Consider the following 19159-nt stretch of genomic DNA (forward strand, 5'->3'; position numbering starts at 1 on the left):
ATAACTTTTTCATGTTGAATTTAACTATTTTGTCTTTGATCAGACGGTATTTTGCAAAATATTTTAATATTAAAAAGGTAAAAAATACACTCCACTTTTTGCAACTGTTTAGTATTATTAATGTTTGGTTTCTTATAGTGTTTTTATAACTATAATATTTTATAGTTCCTCTTTTTAATATAGTAATTTATTAGATAAGTTTTATGTTGAAAGCGTGCGCACATAAAATTTGATTAATTAACTAACGTACTTCAGACTATAATTTACAATTAATCATTTTTAAGTATATTTAACAATGATAGTCTATTTGTATTTATTCTTTTGATTTAAAACCTAATCTTAACTTAAGTGAAATTTTTATTAATTACTTATTTTTGCCAGCATATACGACACAAAATTACAAAAAAAAATAAAAAACTTTATCTATAACCGGACGAATAAAATTTTTAAATAGCAAATGATAATTGGTAATTAACATCAACAAATAATAAATAGTATTATAAAAATTATATTTTAATTCAATAATTAAGCCTATATTATAGAATTTGATTGACATGATAATTATATTCTTTAAGTGTCTATAATAAATTCTTAAGGAAAATTATAATTTTAAACAAATTTAATATATTTCTCATAAAAGACTAACATATGTATAAGCATGTTTTGTGGGGACCACTAATCTTTTCCATGACATCATCATCTTTAGTGGCATAAAAAAGCCCTTAAGGTTCTCAAGATTTACCAAAATTTGTAAGAGTTCACAAAGTAATAAAAACTTTAATTAGGGGTAAAAAGAGATTAAAAATTCATGTGAGGACTACAAAAATTTGGTATTCTCCCTTACACTATATATAATATAGCTAACTCTAAAAGGTATTTATGGTTAGCAACTACTAGTTAATTTAATTACTTTTAGTAGCTATAATGAATTTTCAATTTACTGTTTATAGCTATATTGTATTCACATGGTCAAATTCTTCTCCCTCACCTTTCTCTCTTTAATCCTTTATTCGCCGAAGGTTGACTGCCATCACCGTTTTCTTCGATGCCGGTTCCTCGTCGGAGCACGCGCATCTAGCGACGACGATGAGATCGACGACGTAATTTAGGGCACAGAGCAACGCAAATGATGATTTGATCGGCGATTGTGGTCCCACCGGAGAAACCAAAGAGCTTATGGTGATCGAATGGATCCTCAGGCTTTGAAAGTGCACTTGCTTCAAGATAGATGATTTTCCACCAGAGAGATATGATTCATCAAACTTGGACTCATCATTCGTAAATGGCATACTGCTTGCTCGATAAATTGCTAAACAACATAAGATCTTTGAGAAACAAAAATGAGATCTCAGATTTGAGTGTATTCGCCATTTTTTTAGTGTATTTTTTTATATTTGACCGGAGATTGGATCAGAATCGATAGCTTCTCTCCTTCTTGTACATTAGATACAAGTGTATTTGTCATTTTTTGAGTATATTTTTTTTGTATTTAACCGAAATTCATGGCTTCTTCTCCTTGATCTGAGTGTATTTTATCATTTTTTGAATGTAAATATAAGTTTAATGTATTTGGCTGATTATATTTTTGGGCAAGCTAGATATATTTGATTTTATGTGTTTCTTGAATGATCTATATACATATGTTTGTATACAACTTTTTCGAGTAAATACAGTGTATTTGAATTTTTTCTTGTTTGTATACAAATTTACCGCTGTCATTGTTTGATACACCCGAATACACTCTATAGCAGTGAAATGCCAGCCGGCGACAGCTCAAATACATTAAAGTACAGTCGAATACATTCAACCTTTGCAACGTCCGGCGGTGATCTTGCTGATCGGAGTCCTAATACATTTAAATACAACCAAAATAAAAGGATACATCAATATATAAGTACACTAAAATACAAGCTCCGTAGTGTATTAAGATGCCTTTGGAATACAATCATTTTGAATACACATGTATTCAGAGAAATCAAGGTTGCATGTATTCAAATACACGTGACATCATAAAAAATACAAAAGGTATTCAAATACACACGAATTGACCTTAAGTTGCTATGAATTGTAAATTAAAAAAAAAAAAGCTATGAATGGTTAGAAGCTTCTAAACTATAGCTATTCGTGTAAGTAATAACAATCGTATTTGACAATGTATATACACAACACCATTTAGTTGGAAATAATTTCTACACTAAATTTTGATCTTGCGTTTACTATAAATCTTTTTATTTGGTTAGTGTATGCTAGTGTCGAGATCAATGCAAGATTTAGCAGGAGTTTGGACATAAGTTTGATAGAAATATGAAAAGAGGAATTTTTGAAGATACAATTGTGCCCTTCTTTGGGGTGGTCTTTAAATTTTGCCTTCATTTGAAATCTTTAAATTTGCCCTTCGCTAAATCCCATGACCGAAGATGCAAAATTTTATGAAGTTTAAATTAAAAAAAATAGCTATAATGGTTGACATAAGTATGCAGGATTTCTAAACTTCATAAGCTCCGATAAAATTAAAAGTGTATTCGGCATAAATAACAATTGTATTTGACAATGTATATACACAACACCATATATAGTTACATGGAAAAATAATTTCTACAAATGTCCATCCTACAAATTCACATTTTGATCTTGCAAGAAATATTTTACTATAAATCTTTTTATTTGGTTAGTGTATGCTAGTGTCATGGATCAATGCAAGATTTAGCATTGGTTTGGAGGACCTCTACTCAACATTTCAAAATTGGACATAAGTTTGATCAGCGGGGAACAACTTCAAAAATATGAAAAGTTGAGGAATTGTTTTTTTGAAGATGAAAAATGAATTTGAGAGTATTGTGTCTGGACATACATCCAATTAAACAAAAGTGGAATATTTTATGAGTGAAAAGATATTCCACTTTATAACTTTAACTTTTTTCTTAAAAGATTGACTTATTTGGTGAGTCAAATAATTATTTTTTTATTTTGCTTGAGCGGGGGTTCGAACCGAGAATTTTGTATTCGCTCATATTTCAAACAGGCAAAATTTAAATTCTTCACTAAATATGAAGGGCAAAATTTTTATAATAAAATTTACGAAGGGCAATCCGTGCAAAAAAATGAAAAATGAATTTGAGAGTATTGTGTTTGGACATACATCCAATTAAACAAAAGTGGAATATTTTATGAGTGAAAAGATCATTTCTAAAATTCAATCAAAAAATCATTCTTATATGTTGTCTCCGTCCCAATTTATATGAGTGTTGACTTATTTGGTGAGTCAAATAATTATTTATTGGATTACAATTTCAAACATAAATTCTTCAAGTATTTTATAATAAAATTTACAGAAGTATTTAAATGTCTTATTATATATGAAAAGAATTTGAGAAAATCATTGTCAAATAAAGAATATTTGTCTCTCCGAATAGGTCTGACCCTTGTATAAATTGGGATGAAGGAAGTATAATTAAATAATATTAGTATTTTTTTTTAAAAAGAGTCAAAGAGTCTTTAAATTTAGAAACTTTGTACTGGAGTGAAACGGAGCATGTACAAATATAAAAAAAAAAGGTTTCCAAAATTATTTAACGGTCAAGATAAACACAAGTCAAGAGTTCCAATCTACACGCCGTTAACGTTAAAATCTTTGAAGCCAAAAAAACCAAGAAAAATAAGAAGAAAGACGGTGACGGTGGACACTGAAAGTTCACCGTTCCTGCAGATCGACCTCTTTCTTTTACACCCCCTTCCCAATTCTTTCTTTCTTTTATCTCCGCTTCCCAAACGTGGTCTCTTCAAATCAAATCATTTACACAAGGTCCAATTTTAAATAATTTACACAACACCTTTTTTACGTCACGTTGCAAGATTTCAATGCAACTATCTAAATCGGCAATTATTAAATGATTGGATCCAATTGAAACCTTTCTTAGATACAGTTTTTTGTTCGTAAATGTTTTTGTCCTTTGTTTATTGAAATTGCTAGGATTGTTGACAATGTGTGATTAATATTTGATAGGATGAAGGAGCTTGCTATGTGATTTGAGCTTTGGATCAAGTTAACAAAATGGCGTGGTTTAGTCGGGGACTTGATTTGGGGAACTTGGATCTTGCCGGTGCGGTTAATAAGCTGAGTGAGAGTGTTAAAAACATTGAAAAGAATTTCGACACAGCACTTGGTCTTGAAGAGACATCTGGTTCTACTAGTACCAATGAAGGTATCATTTGGATCATTATTATTATTATACGTTTCATAGTTTTAGCTAATACGCGCTTATGTTGGTCTAAACTTCCCTGAATACATCAAAATGAATCAACCAATGATGCCTCTATGGCTCTATCCTAAACATAATTGGATTTCAGCTTGACAAATGTAATGTTTATTCCACACTTATCAGTGTACTAATATAAAGTCCTTAACCAGATTAAAAAGAGTCTTGGGGAACACCTGGTGCTATTGTAAGTGTAACCCCAAGTATATCATAGATTTTGCAAAGAATTTCATAGTACTGATAGCCTCTATCAGTGGCGGACCTAGGATTTTTACCAAGTGGGTTCAATATATAAGAAATATATAAACAACACTATATAGACCTAGGATTTTTACCAAGTGGGTTCAATATATAAGAAATATATAAATAACACTATATATACTTATATATTTTTTAAAAACAGGTTAAATACAGTGTTATTTTTCAACGAAGTGGGTTCATATGAACCCACTTGAAACCACATAGGACCGCCTCTGGCCTCTATATGCACGATATTGCCTGTGTGTTTGTGAATCAGGAGTCTTAAACTCCTGATATATGCTACAGCATACAGACACTGATTTATGAATGAAGGCACTCTAAGTTCCTTTGAAGTTGGGGGCATCAAGATTTTAAGTTGGTTTAGAAAACTGGGTTAATGTGTTTGGAAGGGTACTTTTGGAAAATTTGCGTATTTGGATAAGGCTTTGTTCTCTAGGTTGTGTATGAATAAGTCGTTTATTGTTATGTTAGATTGTTTTAAGGAATCAAATGTATGCTTTTGCAAAACTGAGTTTGAGTTGGTTTTGTTTCGGGAAAACGGAAACAATTTGGTTTTGCGAAAACTGGTAAGTTTGCGTAATTAAGTTATTAGAAATGATATCCAAAATTTTTTTTGCCAGACTGCGTATTGGAGTAAATTTTTTGACACAGATCTTTCTAAATGCTTTATGAAAGTTTAAACAGTTGGGTGTTTGCTTTCTCAACCAAATGTTGAACTTTGGAGAGTAATCTATGGAAGAACCAATTGCATCTGCGTATATAAAATATAGATTCCTGATTTTTTGGTTCCTCTTTCTTAATTTTCTTTTTGAGTGAGATATTAGTTGCCTTTGCATGGTTTCAGTTCAGTTCATTTCTTCACGGATAACATATGTCGGAGTACATGCGGCAAATCTAGTTATAAAACTTCAACTCAATTAGAACTGACATAATAGCTTTCTGTTCATTTTGGTTGCTATTACTGATGTTGTAGTTTGGTTAAAGCTGCACTGAATCTGTAAGGTTTTGCTTCTGCTGGCCTAGTTCTAAGCAATCAACCCCAGCGTCCTCAATAGCTCACATTTTAGTTTTGCATCATCGCATAAGCTCTGCAACATTCATTTCTAGTGAAAAAATTAGTAAAAGAGCAGTTATCAGTACTTGGGGTTGGGCGTAAGCTCTGATGAGAGAGTAACACCGTCATGTTAGAGTGGGTTTGGGCTGCAACCCTAGATCTTGGATTGCAAGACTAAGATAAAAGGTACTTATAGGCCTCTCAGGGCTCCAACATCAAGAAATTCGGAGATGAGCGAATGAGAGAATATGAGAGTATCAGATCCACTTGATAAAAAATAAAAATAAATGAGAGTATCAGATCCATTGGGTGTGTCCGTCAATGATTAAGTGGTGGCCACATGAAATCTCAATACTGTATTGATGATTGAATTGAACTCCACAGTTTAGAAATAGTGAATGGCCTTAAAAGGTTGTGACTAACCTATTAATTACAGAAAGAAAATTTGGAAGACATTGGTTATCACATAGACAAGATTTTGCATGGCGGAGAGCTTGGGAATAGAGTGACACTTTGTATCTTTAAAGTTAGAAGGTTCCTAGTATATGTACGACATAAACTGAAGGCAGATGTTTGTTACTTACACACTCAGACGCTTGCATGTTGTATTAAGCAAATGTCATCCGGAAATATAAGCAAATGTTGTATTTATTTGCTGCTTGTCTTACCAGTATATTACATTGTTGCATTTCTTAGGAAAAGTCAAATTTCAGGGCTGACTGATTTATTAATGCCTCCCTTTCTTTCTTCCTTATAAAAAAATTAAATAAAAATGCTGTGATTGCATGGCAGCTTCAGGATTATGGCCTTCAACTACAGATAGGAAGGCCTTATTTGATCCTGTTATGTCTTTTATGGGACAAAAAAGTGAGGAGACTGCTGAAGAATCTATAGAGAAAGTTGAGTCATCAAAGCCCACCTTGCCTGCAGGGGAAGTAGTTGAAGATTCAGCTGAATCTACAACTCAACGTGATGTTGTTCCTAAAGAATCAAAGGAAGAAAACAAGGACGTTAATGAAGGAACTAAAACGGCTGAAGAATCAATTGAAGAAGCACAAAATGTTGATGAGAAATCAAACCAAATGATATCTGCTGAAGAAGAAAATAAGGAAGCAAGAGCTGATGATGTCAAACTAGACTCTGCTGTAGAAACGAAAGTTGAGAGGGAGGAGCAAAGAAGTGTTTTCGGAACAGATGAAAGAAAAGCTGAAATTAATTCACTGGCTGAAGCATCAAAGGTCAATATAGAGCATGATCAGGAAACATCTCCAGAAATCCTCCAAAAGAATGTTCCAGAGGAAGAATCATCTGAAAACCTGCAGTTGGTTTCTTCCCAATCATCAATTGCTTTATCTCAAACTGAAGTTGGTATCCTGCTGCTTGCTGATTCACAGGAAAATACAGATAATGACAGGGAACAGAAGAAAGAAGTAACTGAGGAATCTCTTCCTATTCAGTCACAGTATGCATCAAGTGACCCTGCAGACAGGCAACAGAAGAAAGAACTGACTGAGGAATCTCTTCCTATTCAATCACAGTATGCATCAAGTGACCCTGCAGACAGGCAACAGAAGAAAGAAGTGACTGAGGAATCTCCTCCGGTTGAATCACAGGATGCATCAAGTGACCGAGCAGATAGTGCAAGACCTTCTGTTTCAGATTCTGTAACTGCCAGTGAAGGTGGAAGTTTTGAAGAGCATTCTAACAGGAGCTTTCTTGGTGACCAGCACTCAGATGAAGGTCTGAAGAGGGTATCTGATTCAGTTATGCCTGAAAATGAGCCGGTTAGTAGACCTGTTGAGGTTACCCAGCGAGGAAATGATCATGAGACTGATGTGAAAGAACGCTTGAGCTCAGGAAGCAACTCTTCAGATGTTACAGATTCAGTGGTTGAACTGGAGAAGCTGAAAAAGGAGATGAAAATGATGGAAACTGCATTACAAGGAGCTGCTAGACAAGCTCAGGTATGTACACGTGCTCTTTTAACTGAAATTTGTGCACCTGGCGCTCCTCAGCATCACCAATAGCACAGGATAAAATGCTGAACCCAACAGGGCAATATCAAGGTTCTGAATCTACTTGAGAATATGAATTTTTCTGTTGTCTGCACTTGAAGTAAGCAAGTCCAATAATTCACGCTTTGTGACCTAATGATTAGCTGAATCCCACTCATCTTCAATTATTTTTCCCAACTTGTGAGGTCATGGATAAAATTTGCCTCAATGAGTTGAATTTTGATTAAAAGGTAGCTTCAGTTCAAAAAGTCTTGATTTGTGTAGCATTGACACATTTTCGTTGGCACATTATTCTCTTGCACTTGTCAAATATAATATAGTTCCCATCTTGAGGTCCCAAATGTCTGAAAACGTGGATATTTTTTCCGTAGTCCGTGGGTCCTTATAAAGTTGTGTAGCTTCATACATTTAATTGCAATTATCTCTTTCTTATTATGCAGGAGGATTATTCCAAAGCCAATAAATATATTTTATGTTTTGGGGTGATTGGGACTTGTGTGCTTAACTTCTTAATATCCAAACTTACTGTTATGCTACATACTTGAAAAAAGAATTCAGTTGGTGTGTTAGACCTGATTTTTAGTTCTTGTTTATAAAATAAACATTCAACGAGCTGACATGTCACTGTTTTTCCTCAGGCAAAAGCTGATGAAATTGCGAAGTTGATGAATGAGAACGAGCAATTGAAGGCTGTTACTGAGGATCTGAGAGTAAGTTCCCATCATTTTAAAGTGCTTCTGTTGCTTAGTGTCACTTGACTCACATCATTGATGATTTGATTAAACTGCTCTCACATCAATACGCGCTGCATTTTCTCTTAGACAAATGCTAGCTTCTCTCCTGTTTGTCAGATGACTTGTGCTTTGTATGCTATTTCATTCTCTCAGAACTACTAGTTTCCTGTAATTTGGGCGACAATCATCCCTGTCAAGCAATTATTCTGTCGTTAATTTTGTTTCTCCTTTAGTATTAACATCATATGTGTAATTGGGTCTGTAATTGCTTCTGGGATCAGCATACCACGTGCCAATGCATGTGTGTTTTGTAATGGATACATCATACATGGTTATAATGGATCCAAACTTCAATTAGGTCTTTTGTTAATTTTTTTTTTTTGAACTGATGAGTTTCAATGCAGTTTTTAATTTTTTTTTTTTTTTCTAATATCCCATCCCTGCAGCTTTCCTCTTATGTGTACTTAGGTTCATCTTTCAGCCCTCAAAATTCCCTTCTATGGGAAACTTCACCCCACTCCCAATTTTATATCTCTCTCTGCTTACACACACTAATTTCTACAGAGGAAGTCCAATGATGCAGAAGTTGAATCTCTGCGAGAAGAGTACCATCAGAAAGTTTCTGCTCTTGAGAGAAAGGTGTGTTGACAGGAATGTTTCAGCTTTAACTTCCATTCCTAAGTGCTTGCTTTATGACTTGATCATCAGCCTTTTCACATCGCAGCAGTAATATGAATTTTTGAAAGACAGTTTGTTTGAGCTTTCATCTTGTTGCATACTTTAGCTACTTCATTTAGGCATCACTAAATTGCTCTGCTTCATCTTTTATGCCTTTAACTTTTTCATATTTTATGCTTGCGGATTCTGTATGCTGCGTGTGTGGTCCTTAGACTCTTAATTTTTAAATGGTTATAGTAGACTCTAAGGATACATGACTGTCTTGCTGACGGATGAAGAAGTGAAGACAATTGTGCCTGTAATGGGTCGAATCCCTTTAATGCCATTCAATTAGACCTTATTAACTACATATATGAATTGGGGCGGGGAGCTTGGACCCTCGAGAATCCGCATACTGCCACGGGAGAGCATTCTTTGGTGACACTTCTTGCTTTTATTAAAAAAATAAAAAATAAAAAATTAAAGTAGAAGCAGCTTATTTATGCTGCACAGAGATGATATTGGAAGAATAAGATATAGATTTTGTTGGCTGGTGATATTCCATCCTTTCAAGTTAATTGATAATTTTGAAGAAACTGCCCCACCCTTTCCGAGTATATATTTACTGCTGAAACCTCATATCTACTTTCTAGAATTGCAGTTCCCCAGTTTTTTTTTTTTTCGTCAAGCAAATCCTCCTTTCCCATCAAGTTTAATCTTTGTCCGTGGCATGCTTGATGGCATCATTGTTATTTGTTCCATTAATAAAACTAGAGGGCTGATTAGCATTTCTGTTTGCTATTAAAAGGGGAACATGGAATGCATCCTAACATTTTTGTTAAATGTGGTACTAATGATATTTTGTTTGACATTCAATTATTTCAGGTTTATGCTCTCACCAAAGAAAGGGATACACTTCGCAGGGAACAGAATAAGAAAAGTGATGCTGCAGCTCTTCTCAAAGAGAAGGATGAGATAATTAATCAAGTAATGGCTGAAGGTGTGACAAACTCAAGACTCTCTCTCTAAAAGTGGTTTTGATACATTGCACTATCATTTTGCCTTTGTTTCACATGAAGCTTTCCTACTAAATGTGGCATATAAGACAATTATACAGTTAAGAACAAGGTAAATTTACATTAATCTTTAGGTGGTATCTTTGTTTTTAACTAAACTAAAGCTTAGATACCATGCTTATGCTAGAGCGTGGATCATACTTGCCGAATAACCAAAACAAGGGGTGGGTCATACTTGCGGTAAATATGTATGTAGGGTCTAACAAAGATTTGAAACAGGAAGAAGGCTCAATGGTGATGCTTTAAGAAGTTGATGCAGTATGTTAGGCTGAGAGGGATTCTATCTGTTCTTCAACTTTATTTCATTAGGAAAATTAAAATTCAAGATTGGTCGCAATGGCGAAATGGCTGTTTGGGTGTAGTCTGATGATCGGGAAATCTAGGTACTCATGTCCTAACTATGAGTTCCCTGGAAGAACTCTGAAGTTTGTGCATGCTGGAAGTTACATCATATTCGGACTTTTGTGAGAAACTTTCTATTATTTTGTGCTGCTGTGGCTGAACCTTTGGCTAGAGTCTCTCTCTCTCTTTTTTTGATTGGTTGCCTTTGTCTTGAGTTTCCTTCTTATAGTTTAGTCCCTGGGTAACACGTCTATCAGATTATTTTGAGAAATATCTTGATTCCTTTAAAGTTTGTATAAGCCCTATATTCAATGAGATACATAGGTCTAAAACTTATTATTTATTCCAGGTGAGCAGCTTTCGAAAAAGCAAGCAGCCCAAGAAGCTCAGATGAGGAAGTTAAGGGCACAGGTGTGGAATCAGGCATACTCATTAATTCATTTAAGAAAGCATATTTATAAGTTTTAACAAATCTTCCATTTGTTCTGAAAGTTAGATCAGAGAGCTTGAAGAAGAGAAGAAAGGATTGCATACCAGGCTTGAGGTCTGTCATTTATATTTACTGTACTGACCTGATTGTAGACATTGTGAGGGTTGTCTGAATTTTTTGTTGTCAAATAACAAGAGGTATCTGGACTTCTTTCAGCTCTCCTATTGTGGCTAATGTGTTCTTTATGTTGAAATGTTGAATTCCTTGTTTTCATTTTCACAAAATGTTTTCTCAGAGTTTTCAGCTAAGTTATTCTTAGTTTTAACATGCCTACTTTACTAATCTGAGAGTAGAAATAGTTTTTAAAACTAACCCTAGCTGCAGCTGTAGTTCATTTGAAAAGGGGAGAAGTGTTCAAGATCTGTTTGGTATGAAGGAAAATATTTGGGAAGATGAGTCAGTTTTTTTGGGGTTCTGTTGCCGAAAAATATTATCCACCAAAAGGAGGGGGAAGGGGGAAAATGTTTTCCCTTACATATGTATGGATGTTATTTTCCCCCACAGTTATCACAACTTCTCACTTCATAGCATTGTTCCGACCAAAACTAAGACATTATTACAGATCTTTATACCAAAAAAAATTCATCAACATACTATCAGATTTGCTACCATTATTCTCAACTCTTTGATACGTGTTTTCTTATAGAAACTATTTTCTACGCACTGATCAACCACCGGGAAACATTTTTTCATAAAGATATCTTTCAGAAAATGACTTTATCTACATCGTACCAAACACATTCAATATTTTCTGATAGTTCTGCTTGGGTAGCAGTAACTTGAGTGTACTTTCAGAAGATTCTCTTTTCACCTGGTCGTTGTTTTAAGTGAGGTAGCCTTTCATTTTAGAAGATGCCTTTTTGCTAACCACTTGAGTAGAATCACGCAAGGTGAGTATCTTATAGAGCAGGCAGGACACGACTTTTGAAGGAACACCCTTAAAGAAATTTGGATTACTTGTTACTTTACTTCAATGTTCCTCATTGGGTTGTTGAGCTGTTAAAGGAAATTTAGAGCTGTTCTGAGATCATTCTTAAAGTCATGTCACTTAACAAGTGTTCAGCTGAGGGTTGATTGCTTTAATTTTCTTTTTTTATTTTATGTTGGGATCATGGTAGAAGTTGTGATTTCAAGCTACATGCTTTTGCCTTTCCTAGGTTGAAGAGAACAAAGTAGAGAGTATAAAGCGGGATAAGGCAGCAACAGAAAAGTTGCTTCATGAAACAGTAGAAAAACATCAAGCAGAACTTGCAACTCAAAAAGAATACTATACTAATGCTTTAAATGCCGCAAGAGAAGCAGAAGCTTTAGCTGAGGCACGGGCTAACAATGAAGCTAGAACTCAACTAGAGGGCCGTCTGAGAGAGGCTGAAGACCGTGAAGCCATGCTTGTCCAGGCACTTGAAGAATTAAGGCAAACACTTAGCAGAACGGAGCAGCAGGTTTATATCCTTGACTAGAGTCCTATCGGGGTTCGTCCATCTAATTTCCCGGGGCCTAACATTTTTTCACATGCAGGCGGTTTTTAAGGAAGATATGCTGCGCAGAGACATTGAGGATCTCCAAAAAAGATACCAAGTATAACTGCTTTCTTTTTTGCAACTTTTTCTGCTTGACTATAACTGCTTTCTTTTTTGCAACTTTTTCTGCTTGACTACTTAATTATGTTTCCTTTGCATATACTTGCCCTTCTGTGTTTAGGCCAGTGAACGTCGATGTGAGGAGTTGATAACACAAGTTCCCGAATCTACCAGACCTCTTCTCAGGCAGATAGAAGCCATGCAGGTTCTACTGCAGCTGAGATGTTATTTTCATATCCTATAAAAGGTCAGGGTATGTGGACCGCCTTTTTAATGTGTATGTTTTATGCCTCTTCATTGATTACAGGAAACAAACGCCAGAAAGGCTGAAGCTTGGGCTGCTGTTGAGAGAACTTTGAATTCACGTCTTCAGGTTTTAAGAGAAACATATAGAAACTTTATTTATAGTTGAAACTCGAAGCGATTCTTAACATTACGCTGCAGGAAGCCGAGGCAAAAGCTGCAACTTCAGAGGAAAAGGAGCGATCTATTAATGAACGCCTTTCTCAAACCCTGTCTCGAATCAATGTTCTTGAGGCTCAGGTTCTTTTACCTATTGCTTTGAAGCTGCTTTCATATAGCCTCTTCCCAGGAATTTGCTTACAAATGAAGTATTGCAGATATCTTGTCTTAGAGCTGAGCAGACACAGCTAACAAGGTCCCTTGACAAAGAGAGACAGAGGGCCGGAGAGAACAGGCAAGAATATCTTGCTCTAAAGGAGGAAGCTGAGACTAACGAAGGTCGTGTGAATCAGCTTGAAGAAGAAATTAAAGAACTGAGAAGGAAACACAAGCAGGAATTACAAGAAGCATTAACTCACCAGGAACTCCTGCGGCAGGTAACCATATTATGTTTTACTTTCCTATTAATTAGCTATGTCAATACCAGTGTTATCAAAGGCGCGCTTTAAGCGCGCTTAAGCCCTGAAGCGAGGCTCAAAACATGTTGAGCGCTTCGCCTCGCTTTATGTGCGCTTTAGTGTCATCATCAAGGCTCTAAGACCCTTGCCAATGAGCCTCTCTTGAAAAGGCGACACTAGATGATTGATATTTCACTTTATCGTAATATTTTTACAATTTCTTCGTCCATATATTTGTTATTCATGCTTATTATTATCAATCTTGGACTAAACATATATCTATTTTTATTTTTGCACCATTGCGCTTTTTTTCATTAAAGCCCACGCTTCATTTGCACTTTGCGCTTTTTTTCATTAAAGCCCACGCTTTATTTGCACTTTGCGCTTAAAGACCCAGCTGACCTTAGAGCTTTTGTGTGCTTTTCGCTTTTGATAACACTGGTCAATACCTTTTTGCATCTATGATGCTTGTGGTTTTACATGCAGTATAATGTAAGTATGATCAAGATGCTTCAATAGAAGAATATGCAAATCTCCTTTTGTTGATTTACTCGTTTTTTTATAAATCAGCTAATGGTTGGCCTTCTCGACTTCTGGATTAGTTTATTCTTTTTTATGTTTTCAGATCTGCTGAATGGTCTTTTAGCATGTATCTAATCAGTGGCAGTAAAGTTCCTGTCACTTGTGGTTTGCCACTACAATTGTCATTGTTCCCCTTTAATCTTGTCTTCCATAGCATCAAAATAAAGACAGATAAGGAAAATTCTTCTTATATAAGCAAGGACATAAGTTTAGTAAATGTATCACTTAGTGAGGCCTGTTTAATTACCAACAGTCAGAGCTGCAGATGAAGCTATTCATCCATGTACGGTAACTCTTTATATGATTTGACTCTATTGTTCTCCTACGCTGAAGTCTGTGCTTCTTAACCTTGATGGCGAAGGAAGAGAAATGTTATGTAGGATGGCAGTAGAAGAACCTTTATCACATATGTATTGGTGAAATCTGTTTAGACTGGATTAATACCTGGAGACAACATAGGATTGCTTGCAACTTTGGTATTGATGCTTTAATTTTATTAATGAAAAGTGCATGTCTGAGACAGCTGTCACCAAATGTTTTACAGGAGTTGGAGCGGGAGAAAGCTGCTCGTTTGGATCAAGAAAGGGCAGCTCGTACTACTAATTTTGTGCCTGATCAAAGCCCAATAACGAGGCAGAAATCTGGGATAGAAAATGGTAGTTAGTACAAAAATATAGTTTTCAATGTGATGCTCCATATATTTATGTTTTCCGATGTTTAACAATCAACTAGCTGCAGGAAGTTTGACACGCAGACTTTCAAGTGCTAGCAGCTTGAGTAGTATGGAAGAAAGCTATTTTCTGCAAGCATCTTTGGACTCGTCTGACAATTTATCTGAGCGTAGAAATGCATTTGATGGTAACATGAGTCCATACTTTATGAAGAGCATGACACCTGCCCTTCGCCAGAAGGAAGGGGAACTTGCGTCCTATATGTCTCGACTGGTATGGATCCTCCGACTGATTCTTTTAATCGCATATTATCTGAACTCATGCTATAATTTTGAAGTTTTAGAAGACCTCTTTTCACTGTGTGTTGTTAAGTTTATTCACTAGTAGCTATAGTATTATTAATGAACCATAGGAGCTAAAGCTTTCAGTTCTATGTTTTCATGCAAGACTATTTTTCCTTTCAACTAGTTTTTTTTCCGTTTGGCCTTCTAGTTCTGACTTATTGATTCTTCCAGGCATCTATGGAAGCCATCCGTGACTCCCTTGCGGAGGAGTTGGTTAAAATGACTGCAGAGGTCAACTCTTTTTTCCAGATCTCTAACTTCTTTTTCCTTTTTTCTTAGAGCTTTCCCTCAGTGCTGTCTCTTGCTTTTTCTTTTTTGATAAGGTAATCATTAGAAATAGTCTTTTGTATTTGTTTAGTGTGAAAAGCTACGTTCAGAAGCTTCCATGCTGCCTGGCATCCGAGCAGAGCTAGATGCACTTAGGAGGAGACACTCGGCAGCTCTTGAATTGATGGGTGAACGTGATGAGGAGGTACAAACTAATTTTTTCTATATGGTTCATGATTTTTTTATGCCACTATTATGTTTCTTGATGATCTCAAATTTGGCTTTATAAAGGGAAATCTCTCAAAATGTTATGTGATATAAATCACTTGTATAAACTGTATGAATCACCTCAACGATTGTGAGTCGTCGTACATTTTAGACGAGTAATTTGTGCGCATTCACCTTTCAACATTTTTTTAAACAATTTTGAAAGGTCTGGTTCCATTTTTAGTTACTTCTTTTATTTTGGATCTGTGCAAATTGCCACCTAAAATATGACTTATGGTGAAAAGAAAAGAGTTATACTTCTCCTACCTTTGCCTTTAAAGTCTGCTCTACTAGAGGTCTCATTTTGCTCTGGTTCCCAGGCTTACCACTGGGTAGATTAAGACCCAGTTGATAGAGGATGTTGTCGTCCTTTTCTGTAATCTTTTTCTGTTCTGTTCGTTTCGTTGCATATGTGAGTATTTTCCTGTATATTAAAGGTGTTAGTCTTTTAGATTTATATTTAAATTATATCTTATACCTTATAAAAAATATGTATATTAAATTAAATGTCGATTCTGCAAGTTATTTCAAGTGCATATTAGTGCGAAAACACTTGGGCTTTAAACAATTACCTGATTTCCTTAATTTGGCATTGTAGAGATGGGTAATTTTACCTGTTTGTTAGGGACAGTTCTCCATGTCTGGAGATCATTCTTGATTCATTCCTTTAAAGGATCTTCAATCTAGTTAGATGTCGGCTATTTCAGTTTCTTCATTCTTTGTGAAATTATTGTATCTTCTGCACCACATTGTAAAAGAATAGGTTACATCTTTCTTTTTCACTCATTTTTTTTAATAAAATACCTTTTTGCACCACTAAACTGCTTGAAATGCTGAAGTGCCCCTTTTCCTCCAGAATAGCACAATCCGCTCGTAGCAGCTGCTGCCATATATGCTATTTTTACTGTATTATCATTGAAAATGTGCCTCATACACTCTCCAGGTGTTATATACTCTAGAAGTTCCTTGTTCTACTCCCCTAATATCTCTGCCTTTTCGCTCTTTCTCTATTTGTTGATACATATTCCTCCTCCTCTAGCTAAGCGCAGCCCTCCATGTACAAACCAGCACACTTTAGACAGTAATGGAAGTATGATACAGATTATGGGCTTGGCTGATGTAGGCTTGATCATCTTAAGTTCGGTTAATTGAATCATAATTTCTAGTTGTTCAATGTTATCTCATCATACTTGAATTTGACAAGACTATGCAGTAGCTATTTGGTTTTACTGCCACGTGCAGTTGTCCAAAGGGAGATTAGTCACGCAGGGATGTAACTGGTCAAGTACCCCTTATGTTTGGTGTATTTATAGATAAAATGTCCATTTGAAATCTAATCTATGTTCACAATGAAGTGTTTATCTTTATGCATAATGCTCTTTGAATATTTTATTCACTGGACTTGTACTTGTGATAGTTGGAAGAACTTCGTGCCGATATTATTGACATGAAGGAGATGTACAGAGAGCAAGTAAATATGCTCGTGAATAAGGTATAGCGTTGCTCAATTGCTTTGTTCAATCCTTTTCTTTGCGTACTGTAAATTCACGTTTTACTCCCTATATTCTTGCAGATCCAGGTGCTTAGCTCATCACTGAGTGCCACCTGACCGAGCTGATCGGTTGCTATGTGGTTTTTCTGTTCTGTTGCATCATGGAGGTTGCTGCAGTGTATGTGATGTATCACATTAATTTTGGGCACGATAATTCTTATGTCACCAGTTTATTATAAATCTATAGAGGAACTACCTTTTACAGGTTTTCTGTTGTAACTTCAAGAGTGAATTGTTGTATAGCATATTCTTTTAACAGTGGCGTATTGGCTTTATTAAGCTTGATAAACTGTTTTCAATTATTCCCAAGTTCAAGAAAGGGAACTTGACACTTTAAGTACCGCATTTGGGCAAAAATGGTTGTCTACATCAACTTTAATCTAGGTAGGAATTTATGCACCTTGACTGACGAAGGTCTAATTTTCAGATTGAATTTGAATCTGAAAAGAAAAAAGATATGTGGTGTTCCACATTTCACGGCGATGTTTTGCTATCTGTCTCTCTGTATGAATCCAAGGAAGAGAATATAAGAAGATAAGAGAAAATCAAGAAATGAACGGAAATCAAACAACTTCCACTGTTGCACACCTAGAAGGGAATACAATTTCTCTGTGTCTAGTTAGAATGGATTAATCATACACACCTACCCAATTAACAACATATCAAGAGTGGCTGGGTCTTCTGGTCAGTGGTCATGGTCATATTGAAAGAGTGTTTGTCTTTAGTTGTCTTTAGTAAATGAAAGGAGATTGTTCAGGTTACTTAAAATCAATAATTTAACATAACTGATCTGTTGTGCTCTTAGTTTTGGAATCATGATCATTGGGGGATTTCGCTTTCCCTTTGGTTGTAAATTGTGTTAATGGGTTGTAAAATTCTGAAGTCTATACAAAGGTAAGAAAAAGATGCTAGAGACATGAGAAATTTCTGAAACATATCTTAAACGGAATTCAAGAGAAAACCATACCATAAGTTGGGAGAACTAAGCACGTGAGGAAACAGATTGTCAGGGGCGACATATTTTTATAAAAATAAAGTAAACCAAGCACGTTAATTTAATATTAAAGCCTAATATGTATCTTTAACGTGAACACACATTAAAGCAGTTGTGATTTATTTACAAAGTTTTATTTAAGTGGTACAGGTTCTTTCTTTTCAGCTGAAAATGAAATAATATCAGTTAGATCCTTCCTTTTCTCTGAAGCAAAAGCTACACCTTTTGTTCAAATATATATTACACCGTCTATTCTAATTTAAGTGAGGCATTTTTCTGGTTAGTTTATTCTAAAAAGAATTATATTTTATTCTTTTATAATTAAAATAATTTGATTTTAAACTTTAAGACAACAACATCATTTCAGGTAATTCCACAAGTGGGGTCTTGGGAGGGTGGAGTGTTCGCGAATCTTAGCCCTGTCTTAGAAGGATTTTAAGCTTTAATATTTTACATAAATATATATAGTTTATTTCAGTTCATAAATTTATGATATATTTTCTTTTTAATCCGTTTAAAAAATAATTTTTTATATAGTAAAATAATATATAATCACATAAAAATATATAGCTCATTTTAGATTATAAATTTTTATTTTGTCTCTTAAACCTCGTGTGCCGCAAATAAAATCACATAAAATGGGCTGAAAGGAGTATACTAGATTGAGAAGGATGATGTGTCAGAAGATGAGAGGACAAGACACAAAGCAGGAAAAAAAAGTACAAAAGCAAGCACATTGGGCCAGGCGTTCGTCTCAGAGCTCTCCTAGATTTGTAGAACCATTGCATACGCATATGCACTTGTTTGTCCTGTTTGCTTACTAGTGAAACATAACACGTTACCATCCTTTCTAAGATTTCACCCTTCCCTTTTTCATTATCACGTTTTCCTACTTACACTTTTTCTTAGTAATAATAATAATTCCCTCTTAACTTCATTGCCAACTTTTAATTTCTCCCTCAAACTCCACTACTAATTTAGCCACTCCATTTTAGCTACATTTTTCTGCCAAAACTTTTAAGAAGGTAACAGGTACTGATACACACACTCTCTCTCTAGATGTGCTTATATGGTAATGGTAGATAATTAAGCAATGGAAATCTCAAATATAATTTCAGTTGAAAACGTAAAATTCCATTTTTGATTTGAAAGATTAG

The 19159-nt window shown here is 35.1% G+C and overlaps 1 protein-coding gene and 1 long non-coding RNA gene across 5 annotated transcripts; both read left to right on the forward strand.

The window, feature by feature from the left end:
* Positions 1-3581: 3581 nt before the first annotated feature.
* Positions 3582-17348, forward strand: LOC132044310 (golgin candidate 5). 4 transcript variants are annotated; one of them, XM_059434800.1, is made up of 20 exons: positions 3582-3802; positions 4004-4202; positions 6370-7535; positions 8225-8296; positions 8885-8959; positions 9863-9977; positions 10745-10806; positions 10892-10939; positions 12043-12327; positions 12404-12463; positions 12587-12670; positions 12773-12838; positions 12910-13008; positions 13086-13304; positions 14452-14563; positions 14640-14851; positions 15094-15153; positions 15281-15394; positions 16874-16948; positions 17030-17348. In XM_059434800.1, exons 2-20 carry the CDS (start codon positions 4052-4054, stop codon positions 17063-17065), a joined length of 3111 nt encoding a protein of 1036 aa, XP_059290783.1. In that variant the 5' UTR covers positions 3582-3802; positions 4004-4051; the 3' UTR covers positions 17066-17348. The 4 variants fall into 4 exon arrangements, with proteins under 4 accessions (XP_059290783.1, XP_059290780.1, XP_059290782.1 ...); XM_059434797.1 differs by having other exon boundaries at positions 3583-3802; positions 6364-7535; XM_059434799.1 differs by having other exon boundaries at positions 3586-3802; positions 6364-7535; positions 14646-14851.
* LOC132044312 (uncharacterized) lies at positions 15401-16219 on the forward strand. Its single transcript, XR_009412103.1, has 2 exons — positions 15401-16086; positions 16164-16219. It is a non-coding gene; the product is annotated as an uncharacterized LOC132044312 (long non-coding RNA).
* Positions 17349-19159: the final 1811 nt, after the last annotated feature.

Source organism: Lycium ferocissimum, unplaced genomic scaffold, assembly GCF_029784015.1.
Source record: "Lycium ferocissimum isolate CSIRO_LF1 unplaced genomic scaffold, AGI_CSIRO_Lferr_CH_V1 ctg416, whole genome shotgun sequence".
NCBI lineage: Eukaryota > Viridiplantae > Streptophyta > Magnoliopsida > Solanales > Solanaceae > Lycium > Lycium ferocissimum.